The sequence below is a fragment of the Oncorhynchus mykiss genome, chromosome 28 (genome assembly GCF_057628025.1).
Source record: "Oncorhynchus mykiss isolate SJ-2025 chromosome 28, ASM5762802v1, whole genome shotgun sequence".
Taxonomy (NCBI): domain Eukaryota; kingdom Metazoa; phylum Chordata; class Actinopteri; order Salmoniformes; family Salmonidae; genus Oncorhynchus; species Oncorhynchus mykiss.
The window spans coordinates 35535759-35549608 of record NC_143049.1 but is presented as its reverse complement, the minus strand read 5'-3'; the positions used below and the strand labels follow the sequence as shown (position 1 = coordinate 35549608).

Genomic DNA, 13850 nt, shown 5'->3' with positions numbered 1-13850 from the left:
ACGCCAAACATAACGTTTTGCATTGTTGCCAAAAAGTTCAATTTTGGTTTCATCTGACCAGAGCACCTTCATCCACATGTTTGGTGTGTCTCCCAGGTGGCTTGTGGCAAACTTTAAACAACACTTTTTATGGATATCTTTAAGAAATGGCTTTCTTCTTGCCACTCTTCCATAAAGGCCAGATTTGTGCAAGATACGACTGATTGTTGTCCTATGGACAGAGTCTCCCACCTCAGCAATAGATCTCTGCAGTTCATCCAGTGATCATGGGCTTCTTGGCTGCATCTCTGATCAGTCTTCTCCTTGCTGAAAGTTTAGAGGGACGGCCAGGTCTTGGTAGATTTGCAGTGGTCTGATACTCCTTCCATTTCAATATTATCGCTTGCACAGTGCTCCTTTGGGATGTTTAAAGCTTTTTTGTATCCAAATCCGGCTTTAAACTTCTTCACAACAGTATCTCGGACCTGCCTGGTGTGTTCCTTGTTCTTCATGATGCTCTCTGCGCTTTTAACGGACCTCTGAGACTATCACAGTGCAGGTGCATTTATACGGAGACTTGATTACACACAGGTGGATTGTATTTATCATCATTAGTCATTTAGGTCAACATTGGATCATTCAGAGATCCTCACTGAACTTCTGGAGAGAGTTTGCTGCACTGAAAGTAAAGGGGCTGAATAATTTTGCACGCCCAATTTTTCAGTTTTTGAATTGTTAAAAAAGTTTGAAATAACCAATAAATGTTGTTCCACTTCATGATTGTGTCCCACTTGTTGATGATTCTTCACAAAAAATACAGTTTTATATCTTTATGTTTGAAGCCTGAAATGTGGAAAAAGGTCGCAAAGTTCAAGGGGGTCGAATACTTTCGCAAGGCACTGTATGTGTACGTGTGGGGTGCAGAGATGATGTAGTCATTCAAAAATCATGTTAAACACTATTATAGCACACAGAGTCCATGCCACATATTATGTGACTTGTTTTTACTCCTGAACTTATTTTGGCTTGCCATAACAAATGGCTTGAATACTTATTGACTCAAGACATTTCAGCCTTTTAATTTAAAAAAAAAATATTTGTAAAAAATTTAGACAAACGTAATTCCACTTTGGTATTGATAGGTCAGTATACTTTCTGAAACCACTGTAGGCTAATTTCCATGAGTAAAAGGGGTTCAAATAATTTGTTTTGTCGTCTCCGTGCGGTCCGAGCCTATTCCATGGGTCTCCTATCCACCCTCCTCAATTTTTCAAGTCACCAGCTTTCACTGATGGAAGATAATGTCATGATCAGAAAAGCTTGAATTTCTGATCAATCAGGAAAATCCCTGCAACTGGCTACGCTATGTTTAACTGTAGCATCCAACAGGTTGTGGCAGTGTTTTTAGGGTGCGCTGCCCTTCACCACCATTAGCTGTCAACACCTGAGTCCCACTCTTTGACAGATAATCTCTCTGCTTTTTAGCTCTAGTAACTTCGTCTAGCTTCGTCACTCCCTTAACAGCCCTTAAACCATGCCCTTGGAGCATCGTCTCTGCATCAAGAGAGAGCCAAACGTCAGGGATGTCCCCTCCGCCCATTCTGTTTCACTCCAAAACTGATTTGTAAACTAAAAACACACTTTCTCTTTATACACACTGTGTTGCAACTGTGTTGCTCTGCCTCCATTTCTCTTTCATCCTGTGTTTATTCCTCTCCAGTAGACTATTGAACTTTTCACCTAAACAAACATTCCTAATGATCTATAAGGTTTGAGCTCTATTTTCCCCACACATTTTTTTTTCAGTAGCTAAACACCATTTTGTAAGGAACCGTAGTGTATATATCCTCCTGAGGCTTCCCTTTAGGTCCTTGGAGATTAGAGGTAGATTTCAGTACTCTGAGGGTAAGGCCGATTATCTTCTTATCAGCTAAGAGTAGCACACTGAAATCTGCCCTGGGCAGCACAGTCTGCTTGTGATCTCTACCTAATGGGATTACTGCGGCCAATTTTTGTAGGTTTCACTCAGCACTGCCGCAGTGCTTTCCACGGGAGTTAACATGTACCCTGGAGTACAGGCTACAGTGAGGTGTGCTGAACGTGTCATACTCGTATTCGTAATTGTATTCATTTTATCACAGTTGATTCTCCTAATCGGATTTACTGGTTATCGTAAAAACTGGAAGTGCGCTTTAAAAGCACATACATTCGCACATGCAACAATTCTTAATGCAGCAACTTGAGCGAAATGAATGAAAAGTGCCTTTCACAAAACACACACACACACACACACAAACACACACACACACAGGAACACACACACACAGGGACACACACACACAGGAACACACACACACTGGAACACACACACACTGGAACACACACACACTGGAACACACACACACACACTGGAACACACACACAGGAACACACACACACACTGGAACACACACACACAGGAATACACACACACTGGAACACACACAGGAATACACACACACACACACACACACAGGAACACACAAGTACCATAGTGAATTGCCATCAGAGTTAGTAAGAAAAAACAAAGGCTTTAAAAGACATATTTTTATTCAAATAATTCAAGATTCAAGCAAGTCCCTGATAAATGACTGACATAGAGTAGCATATGTAATGTTTTCCTCTCAAATTATATTTACAAGTAGGTTTATGATATTGATATTCATAGTATAATATAATACAATTTGTCCATTTAAAGTTATATAATAATAATATATTATTGTTATTATTATTATGTGAAATAAGTCTTAACCCTGAGGCAACAAACAAGGGAACTGTGATTTTCTTTGTTAAAAGCTAGCAAGCTAACCAGATTCTAACTTCAGATTTGTACATGCATCTCGAACTTCAGACAAATCACATGAATGGAAGCATTGGGGGGAGGGACAAATATATATTCCTGGTACAGGAACACATTGTTGGCCAAGCCCAACTCCTCTCAATGTTCAATCTTGGAATATAGAATCCCACTGGATTTTCTCTACATTCCATTCCTCTCTCCTGAGAAACCAGGGCATAGAACCTTCACAGCCCAATGAGAGTTGAGCATTCATCAAGTCCTGACTAGCACATAATCTGTGGATTTCTCCCCATGTCAATGCATAGATATACATATTTATATTCATATACAACATAGTTTTGAAATAAAACTAGATGCTAGCTTGGAAAGTGCATCTGCTTGGAAATTTAGTGATCGACTAAAGGTTAGTCATTATAGGTAAGTAAAATCTCTGCCACATTTCGTTTTGAAATAACTTCTGATGTAGAAATATTATTTATTCGCTTCTGATCGCTTCCGGGTGGAATTTCTAAAAAGGTGATGTGTCCATACAGACATTGATCTCTTGAAATATTTGACAACAAAAAAAAGTTATCACCTCTGCCTTTAGAGAGAGGGGGGGGGGGGGGGGGGGGGGTGAAAAAAATGTGGCCTCTATCAAATTCAATTAATGGAACACAATCAAGAATGAGATCCCAAACATATTCCCAGACTAGTAAATTCTGCATACCATGCTCCATTGTGGCCAATGCCTGGGTTTCAGGCCTAGGGCTAGCACTGCAGTCTACATACACACATCTTTCTGATGCAGGCTGTATGTAAACAGAGGCCTGTGTTTATCCATTAATCATTAAAAAAAAATGTTTTATCCACAATATCAATTTGTTATATTTTAATCTTACGACCCCTGTTGGCCAGGAGGGCACTAATACATCATGAGAAACATCTGGGAGTAGCTGCAATCTGAAGAGACTACCAATAACAATCTTGGTTAAAGCCACCTTTACTCTCCTATGTGTTTGGAAGCTCAGGGAACTTTCAACCCATATTACTAAAATCAATGGCAACCGACCAGGTCCAGTGAAGGATACCTCATCTCTCTCTCCTGCTGTTCTCCGATGCAGTTTGTTCAATTATTTCTGTGTGTAATGTTTTACAAGAATTTTACAGAACATGAGCGAATCAGTTGATGTATTGGTGCCATGTTTCGGTGTATATATGTGCCAGGTTTGACTGTTCACAGCAATGTGCACGTGCCAGACTTCCCCTCCCCGTCATCACCCCCAGCACACTCTTTCCTGTTGGGGTCGTTCAGCTCGTCAAACAGGTTCGTGTCGATCATCTCCTGTTGCCAGGGAATGGCCACGGCTCCCGTGCCAATCTCCTTGAAGAACTTTTCATCGTTGGCGTCGAACACAATGCCCTTAATCTCGGAGAACTCGGCGATGTCGCCAGTGTCCTTGGCATAGACCACGTTGGGCTTGGGCACCCAAGGGGGGTCGATCAAACCAGCCTCCAGACGAGGAAAGTTGATGGACTTGAACCACTCGTGCTTACGGGGGTCCTCTCCTCCTCCCCTGTGGAGGAAAGTTTGTTGACATATCCGTGTGAGCATCATACTGGCAGGTGAAGGCTAACTAGTTAACTAGCTAACTAGGCTAACGTCACAGATAACTTAGCAAGAAATACAGTAGAACAAACAAACTTAAATACTGTCTACTGGAAAATTAATTAAACCAGTTGTTTGCAGAGTACATCGGATACTTTTGATACTGCCTTGATCAATTGTAATGTAGGTAGTGTAGGTAGTGTAATTGAAAATGAATGCTATTATGCTATGCTATGCTATGCTATGCTATGGTAAGCTACCTGACTTGATAGGGCTGTTTCCCCATAAATGACAACATCAGTAGAGAATAGATCATTGTTCTTGTTGCGTATATTAATGGTAGCCTGGACAGACTGATTCTCTTACTTGCAGCCCAGGCGTTCATCAATATTCTTCTTGAGGAACTCCTGGATGATGGCTTTGGTGGGCGCGTCAAAGTTCTTGTGCTCCCATGGGGGTTCCTCTTTGCAGATGCGACGTTGCACCTCCTCCTTCTCCACCTTCTGCTTCCCGGATTCGGGACCCTTGAACGGGGTATAGGCAGCCACCATCTCGTAAATACTGCATCCCAGCGCCCACCAGTCCACCGATGTCCTGTAGGGAACTTCGTTCAGGATCTCAGGGGCCATGTATGCCCCGGTTCCAGCCTGGGACGGTGTAGGGGATGCAGGAGGAGAGATTCAGGAAGAATTGAAGCAAGATGGAGACAATTAGAGGACAACTCATCATCATACGGTATGTTTGAAACATCAGCTCGTTTGGGTAACTTGGTTTTAGAAGTGATTTTAACCATCCTTACAGTTCCTTCTCTACTGTATCTGTTTGCTGTTTCTCAAAAGTCAAAATTTCTCTTGACCGATAATAAAGCATGCTGATGCCAGTTATAATGGGTTATCAGAAAGCTGATCCACATGATGAGGATGGAACAGCCTGAGTGATATTCTACTTGCCAAGGGTCTGTACCATGAGATACGATTAGACCAAAAAAATACTGTTTTAGTGTTAGTTTGGTACATTTTCTGGTCTGGTCTAAGACGTACTAGCCTCGGGCTAGCGAAGATGAGACCAGGTGAGACCTAGTGAGGATGAGACCAGGAACATAAAGGTTATGAGAATGAGGTAAGGTAAGGTCTTAGGAATGACTAGAAAGGGACAGAGAGAGAGGGAAAGGGAGAAGATGGTTTACATTAAAACCGGACATGACTATGAACACAGCCATGTGGAACAGGAAGAAGATGGCTACATTAAAACAGGACATGGCTATGAACACAGCCATGTGGAACAGGAAGAAGATGGCTTACATTAAAACAGGACATGGCTATGAACACAGCCATGTGGAACAGGAAGAAGATGGCTTACATTAAAACCGGACATGGCTATGAACACAGCCATGTGCTGTTTTATATAAGCCCTCTGTTTCCTGTCCCTCTCTCTCTGTCCCTCTCTAGTCCTTCCTGTCTTCAGCCATAGCGTGGGACAAGTAGCTTAATGCTAATGCTAATCTCTCTCTCTCTCTCCTGTCAAGAGTCATGTGCACATCCAGGGTGACGTACCTCTCTTTCTGCTTACATAAAGGATGTCCATCCATGGACTCTAGTGAGCGACCACATGCACCATATACTGTAAGACACACACACACACACACACACACACACACACACACACACACACACACACACACACACACACACACACACACACACACACACACACACACACACACACACACACGTGTACATCTATATGTATAATCATGCACAAGTATAGCATTACAAATGTGCTTAGCAATACGTATTGGAGAGCCCTGTGGTCGTGTATTCTAGAGGACGACACTACCACAGCACTGCACATCGGACCTATAGCATGAATTCAAGAGATTTTCACCTTGGTTGACTGGAATCAGGCTTCTATTTAAGCAATAAGGCCCGAGGAGGTGTGGTATATGGCCAATATACCACGGCTAAAGGCTGTTGTTCTTATGCACGACTCAAAACGGAGTCCCTGGTACCAGGTGTCTATTAGCTTTTATCCTGCATGAGCTAAAGCCAGGTTTCTCCTTGTACACAAAAATGGACATGCCACTCCCATCTTTCAGTTGACTTTTGACCCGCGCTTAATTGCTAACCACATTGAAAACACCTTTCCAAAAGAGGACAGCGATGGACTACTTACTACCTGTGACTGGTCAAATCAAAGCTCTCCAAACACCTGATTGGTCCAGCCATTGGCCAAACAGCTGGGGCAAACTTTGGCCTCTAATTCCTCAACCTTTTTTGTAGATCTAAGGCCTCACTAAATACACTGCATAGTCAAGAAATTGTAAGTAGACCATCAAAATGGTCTAGTTCATTAATACACAGAAACTGTGCCTAAGGTTAACCTGGTTTTGCTAGTCTGATCAGGGGACTGATTTGTGTAATGCCTGCTAAGTAAGAGGCTTAAAAGGGCAAAGCCAGCCAAGCCTATGGGGGGTTAGTCAAGGCTCCCCGGTATGCCGAGGAGGACCAGAGAAGAGCTCTGGATAATGAGCTTACTGGGCTTCTACAGAGCCTGCATCTTACTCTTCATTGACCCTGAGAGATGCCCCAATCTGTAAAACTCTGTGACAAATCATTTGACTGAAAAGCTAATGGTTTACTGGTTCACAGGATTGATAAACATACACACAGCATCTACACACAGCAGAAGTCTTCCTAAGGTGCATTTTTCATCAAGTATCAGTCACCCAGCTAACAACACAATTTGCACAATTAACACAATTAGCCTTGTCCTCCCTGAATGAAATGGTTGGCTTAACCAAGGGAGATGCTTCTAAACTATCCATTTATCTGGTTCGTTGACTTGCAAACTCCTGTCCTGTGTCTTTGATTGGTCAGATTGGTTTTGATGACCTCATTTCTTTGGTATCCTGGTTGTGCAAACAGACACCCCACGTAGAGACCTTGTAATATACCATTCTATAGTCTCAAGAGGTTACATAAATCTTGCCTATCTTTATATTGCTCAAAGGTGCTGTACCCCTGAGTTTACTCAGTATCCAAGGAGTTTAGGGGTTGGACATAATAATCCCTTTTTCACGGAAGAGATCAGGAGGACACCCCTGACACACCAAATCCAACCCCCAACTCTACTTACAATGCCCCCAAAATGGTCTGTCCTATAGTTGTCTGGGATATAATAACCACCCACTAAGGATAACATCGGTTATATCAAGGATGGGCAACTGACAATGTCCAAATAAATATTTTTTTTAAATGGGGGTGGGGATTCAGTCGGTAGTTAGGATAGTAGAATACACTAAATGAAATTTTGACATGTGGTTTGTGCATCAGCAGGTTTTCTATTGTTATGTCAGTCACTGATAGTCACTCAATTAACGTATGTCAGCAAAACATTTTTAGATTGGTGAATTAGTCTAGACAGCTATCTTGTAGTAATCATGGTCAAATTACCATCTGGGGGGTGGCACCCATTGATTTTGTTTGTCACCCTCAGAGTTATTAGTAGAATTGCAGGAAATTAGCTATAAAACTGCAAATGTTTCTCTCTGGGCCATGGCAAAATGAGTAGAAATGCATGAAATGTGTTTTAAAATTGGTAAAACTTCTCTATGCCTCATGGCAAAATGTGTAGAATTACATGATTTGTTTTATTCTCTCCTCTGTCAAGAGGGGGGGGGGCTAAAATGTTTTGCTCGCAAGGTGAGGAGGGCCCCCCAATTTTTTTTTAACTTAGGGCCCCCAAAAGGCTAGGGCCGGCTCTGACTGCATGTGTAGGTACTGATGTGGGTAGCAGACCATGATGAGTTCAGATTTCTCGTCGTCCCCACACCAATCAAAGTTGCCCATCCCAGGTGTAGATCAATGATTTATAAATATACTAGATGACTTAGAGGGGCACTGTTTTGAAGACACCGTGTCTCCATCTTGCGCAGCCCCGGGTTATATAATGGAGGCAGAGACTCCTCTTGGACAGATCCTGAACGATCCAGTAATCCCTCCAGATTTACAGCAAAAGCTTCAGAGACAGAGAGAGGGTCCAGAGAATATATATATATATGAGACTCTGAGGTCAAAAGTCATCAACCCTAATCATAGCCCCATCATCTAATAGGCAAGGATAGGACAATACCATGTCATAAACTCATCCACTCCCTCCCATGTTAAGTTACTCCTCATTTTTTTAGTGAGACATAGCACGTCGCTTCTGATCCCATATAAAACCCTTCAGCCTGGCTTTTGACCTAAAGCTGTTACTGACACATCATTGTCAATTCACCAGAAAATGCATTAGAAGCCACAGGCACTTTTAATCATCCAAATTGTCACACTATAATGAAAAGGTAAATTCTGGAAGCTTGCTATCAGATCGCAACCATAAAGGAACCTTATTGCCTTCATTGTCATGTCATCATCATCATTTCCTCATACTCATTCTCCGCCATCCCGACTTTCGACTTTCGATAGTTTCCCAAAGCCACAGTCAACTACAAGTTTTTGAAAATCCAACTTCAACAGGCTTACCTTCTGGCAGATGGTCTTTCCAGCAGGTAGCTCCACGGCCAGACCCAGATCAGAGAGTCGGCACTGGCCAAAACTGTCCAGCAGCACGTTCTCGGGCTTCATGTCACGATATATGATATCCATTTCATGCAGATGAAGAATGCCTGTGCAGATCTGCGCTGTGTAGTAGATGATGCGTGCCATCTCAATACCCTTGGTCTTCTCACTGACGTAGTAGATGTGGTACCTGAGGTCACCGCCGTTCATCAGGGTCATTACAAGGCACAGGTGGGTCTTGGTGTCATAGGCGTAGGCCAGGTTAACAAGAAACAGGCTGTTGACCTTTTCCAGGATCTGCTTCTCCAGCAGGGCCATCTTCTCACCATGTTTCTTCTTCAGGCGCTTCTTGCACAGCTTCTTGCAGGCGTACATCTGGCCTGTGTTCTTCACCTGTACGGCACATACCTGGACAGATGGAGACCGTGGGTTAAAAGGACTCTTGAATACCTCAGCAGTACCCTAAGGGCTGGATAAATGGCACCTTGTGACACTCAGATTTGATACTGACACATGACGCTTGAACAGGGAGACATTTGGAGTTTCCATTGAGAATTCTCTCATCTTGTAGAACAACTTGATAATGATACAAGCTTGAAAGTATGCATAGAGTAGTAGCGAGTGATGAAACTGATTCTGTACTTTAGGAATTAAGAACCGTGGGTCATCTCTTGTGGGGGATTAACGAGAGATTAGCTCTTTGCAAGTTAACTGAGGTGTACTTTGTACTGATAGACGCTGCATCAGTGAAACTATGGGAACGACTATATGGGATTAGTAATTGATTCTGTACATAATTCTTTATTTTGTGAATTGTCCTGTTGCCACATGTGTTTTACATTCATTAAATAGATAATATTGCAGATACATATTACTGACACGTAGTCATTTTGGCAGTGTTGCAAAGACATGATGCTGCTGTATTGGTTTCTGCATGCTTACCTCTCCGAAACCTCCCTTACCCAGAGTTCTGAACTCATAAAAGGTTTTATCACTGATGGGCTGCTTCTCGTACTCCTTCCACTGCAGGAATTTGTCAAAGAAGGGGCTAGTTTGATAGTCCGTGAAGGGCTTGTCTTTCAGAAACTCCCGTGTGGCTTCCTTCACCTTGACATTCATCACTTCGTCAAAGTCATTGTCCGTCACTGCCTTACACTTGTCGGCTACCTCCCCAGTGAGGTAGGTCAGAAAGTTATTGGAGTCGGCCTTGCAAAACTTTTTCATCATGTTCGCCCTCTGCTTATCCTTGTCAGCACCTTCCGCCAGATCCCAGTCATTCAGCTCGTCCAGGTACTCAGCGGCATTGATGTACTCTGGGGTAGCAGTCAGGAACTGCCGGAAGAACTTCTTGCCGATTGGCTGCCTCTCACAGAGCGACTCAAAGTTCTTATCAATGGTAGTCCGGATGGTGGCACACTGCTCGGCCAGGGGCAGTGACAAACTCCGACGACGCTTTTTCATCTCCTTGTCGTCGCCACCCTGGGCTTTCAGGTAGGCCGTGTTGGCCACCAGGTTATCCAATCCCCCCATGTCACACATCTTGGTGGCTTTGTCTGGTCTATCCCCCCTACGTGACTGGGTTCTTCAGCAGTTCCTTAGGATCCCTTGCTCTGTGCAGTGTGTTTTCTGAGTGTGCGTGTCTGTGTGAGTGTGCAACTCGCTCCAAAAACTGGATGCGAATGAGCGGCAACAACACACGTACCTGCAGACCTAAGACACACCCAGTAATTACTCCTTTAGAATTAAATACCTGGGAGGGATTTTGGCTTAAGGATCTTTGTGTTGTCTATTCGCAGATGCTGTTCACAGAAAGGGAACTGTAAGAAGGTTCTCTCCTAAGAGGCTTTATGGTTCGCTATATTTGGCCCGGTGTCGGCCTGTGACTATTGGAGGAGCATTGGGTTCTGTTGACTAAACACTTAGGTTGAGATGATGAGGAGAGAAGAGGATCTGTCTGCACATACAACACATATACTCATACAACACATTTACTCATACAACACATGTACTCACTCAAACATACCCTCATACCTTTTGTTTTCATTATTACAAACCCCAAATTATTGAAAACAATTAAATCTACAATTCCCATCTACTATGAAGTCCTAGAGATCTCTGAAGCACTCAGATTAGCCAGTGTAGATTTTATTGGATTATGGGGCAGAGCCGTAAATTGGCAGATAACTTGTTGATATATATCAAATCAAATCAAATGTATTTATAAAGCCCTTCTTACATCAGCTGATATATCAAAGTGCTGTACAGAAACCCAGCCTAAAACCCCAAACAGCAAGCAATTCAGGTGTAGAAGCACGGTGGCTAGGAAAAACTCCCTAGAAAGGCCAGAACCTAGGACGAAACCTAGAGAGGAACCAGGCTATGAGGGGTGGCCAGTCCTCTTCTGGCTGTGCCGGGTCAAGCTTTATCCCATGTCTGAATGGTTTCTGAACATTTGATGAACAAGTTTTTTTTCTTCAGAATTCAGATGTAACTGATTATGCTGCATGCTCCTGAATGTTTGTAAACGTAAGACAGCGCCTAGAGGTTGGAGGTTATTGGAGCAAAGGCTGGACAAGTGGTAAATGTGCCTTACATCGGCTCTCGAGTGGCGCAGCAGTCTAAGGCACTGCATCTCAGTGCAAGAGGTGTCACTGCAGTCCCTGGTTTGAATTCAGGCTGCATCACACTATGGCACTTATATACCAAGTCCTAGACTGTTTTCTAATGATAATCATGAACGTTGAGTTGATGAAGGAGATCCTTCCCAGTGGTTTCCCATAGAGCGCACAATTGGCCCAACGTTGTCTGGGTAGGCTGTCATTGTAAATAAGAATTTGTTCTTAAACTGACTTGCCTGGTTTAAATAAAAGTTAAATAAAAAAATGAAAAAGTTGTAAGCAGTCAAGTAGAGCAAACAATAATCTTACAGTGAGCCAGGGCCCAGTTTCCCAAAAGCATATTAAGGCTTAGTTCATTGTTAGAACCATAAGAACTCTCTCTCTCTCAATTACATTCAATTTAATGGGCTTTATTGGCATGGGAATCATATGTTTACATTTCCAAAGTTAGTTAAATAGATGAAAAAAGTGAAGAAAAAAAACAACAATAAACATTACACTCACAAATGTTCAGGAAGAATGAAGACATTTCAAATGTCATATTATGACTATATACAGTGTTATAATTATGTGCCAATAGTTAAAGTACAAAAGGGAAAATAAATAAACATAAATATAGGTTGTATTTACAATGGTGTTTGTTCTTCACTGGTTGCCCTTTTTCTTATGGCAACAGGTCACAAATCTTGCTGCTGTGATTGCACACTGTGGTATTTCACCCAATAGGAATGGGAGTTCATTTGGATTTGTTTTCAAATTCTTTGTGGGTCTGTGTAATCTGAGGGAAATATGTGTCTCTAATATGGTCATACATTTGGCAGGAGGTTATGAAGTGCAACTCAGTTTCCACTTAATTTTGTGGGCAGTGTGCACATAGCCTGTCTTCTCTTGATAGCCAGGTCTGCCTTCGGCGGCCTTTCTCAATAGCAAGGCTAAACTCATTGCGTCTGTACATAGTCAAAGATGTTCTTAATTTTGGGTCAGTCACAGCGGTCAGGTATTCTGCCACTGTGTACTCTCTGTTTAGGGCCCAATAGCATTCTAGTTTGCAATGTTTTTTTGTAAATTCTTTCCAATGTGTCAAGTAATTATCTTTTTGTTTTCTCATGATTTGGTTGGGTCTAATTGTGTTGCTGTCCTGGGGCACTGTGGGGTCTGTTTGTGAACAGAGACCCAGGAACAGCTTGCTTATGGGGGCTCTTCTCCAGGCTAATTTCTCTGTAGGTGCTGGCAATGTTATGGAAGGTTTGGGAATCACTTCCTTTAAGGTGGTTGTAGAATTTAACGTCTCTTTTCTGGATTTTGATAATTAGCGGGTATCTGCCTAATTCTGCTCTGCATGCATTATTTGGTGTTTTACATTGTACACAGAGGATATTTTTGCAGAAGTCTGCATGCAGTCTCAATAACCTAATTTTGGCCAAAATTACCTGGAGGGATTACTGCTACGAAAGGATGTAGCTTTCCAAGCTATATGGAGGGTGCTCTAGCAAACAAACAGCAGAGACCTGAGGACACCATCCAACCTGGGACTGAGTGAGTAGTGTTTGGTCTGATGCTATTTTGTAAGCCAAGAAGAAAAAGAAAAATGAAAAAAATATTTTACTTTATGGGGACTGAATACTGAGTTGAGGCTGCCAGGCTTGATAAGACAGACCAGATACAACACACCTATTCCCGTTGCATGCTGCTTGGATTCCACTTGGTGATCTGTTCACTGTCTGCCCTATCTGGTACAGGTACCCCCACTACACTCCCCCCTCTCTCCCAAGCTTTCACTTGCCTCCAGGACACACACTGTTTTTTTATTTGACCTTTATTTAACTGGGAAAGTCAGTTAAGAACAAATTCTTATTTACAATGACAGCCTAGGAACATTGGGTTTAACTGCCTTGTTCAGGGGGAGAATGACAGATTTTTACATTGTCAGTTCGGGGATCCGATCTAGCAATCTTTCTGTTACTGGCCCAACGCTCTAACCCCTAGGCTACCTGCCACCCCCCACTAGGCTACCTGCCGCCCTGGCAAGTGACTCTGAACTTACAATGGCTAGCCCCAAGTAGTTATATATTTTATTTTTTTCTTGTGCATTTTTCTACTTGCCTTATGACTCCTGCTTGCATTGTTGAATATGAACTTTCTTGTTTACCCAACCGTGGGACAGACTATTTTTGTTCCCAGACTCGGGACTCTTGACTCCCTATTGGTTACAGACTTTTGGCCTCCCATCCTATTCTTACCACCTCACGCCGGCTTTGTAGGTCATG

General features: G+C 42.7%; 1 protein-coding gene across 1 annotated transcript; it reads right to left on the bottom strand.

Annotated features, from left to right (window-relative positions):
• Positions 1-2572: 2572 nt before the first annotated feature.
• LOC110509067 (rhodopsin kinase grk7a-like) lies at positions 2573-10669 on the bottom strand. The gene is made up of 4 exons (XM_021590024.3): positions 9908-10669; positions 8930-9373; positions 4773-5053; positions 2573-4374 (listed from the first exon to the last, which is right to left on the bottom strand). Exons 1-4 carry the CDS (start codon positions 10502-10504, stop codon positions 4035-4037), a joined length of 1662 nt encoding a protein of 553 aa, XP_021445699.1. The 5' UTR covers positions 10505-10669; the 3' UTR covers positions 2573-4034.
• Between the last annotated feature and the right edge of the window lie 3181 nt (positions 10670-13850).

Excerpts from the sequence above, each read along its gene's own strand:
- LOC110509067 (XM_021590024.3), bottom strand. The coding sequence starts at position 10,504 with ATGTGTGACATGGGGGGATTGGATAACCTGGTGGCCAACACGGCCTAC. Across the intron at positions 5,054-8,929 it reads GAAAGACCATCTGCCAGAAG|GCTGGAACCGGGGCATACAT; the intron begins GTAAGCCTGTTG and ends ACACCGTCCCAG. Across the intron at positions 4,375-4,772 it reads GATGAACGCCTGGGCTGCAA|GGGAGGAGGAGAGGACCCCC; the intron begins GTAAGAGAATCA and ends TTTCCTCCACAG.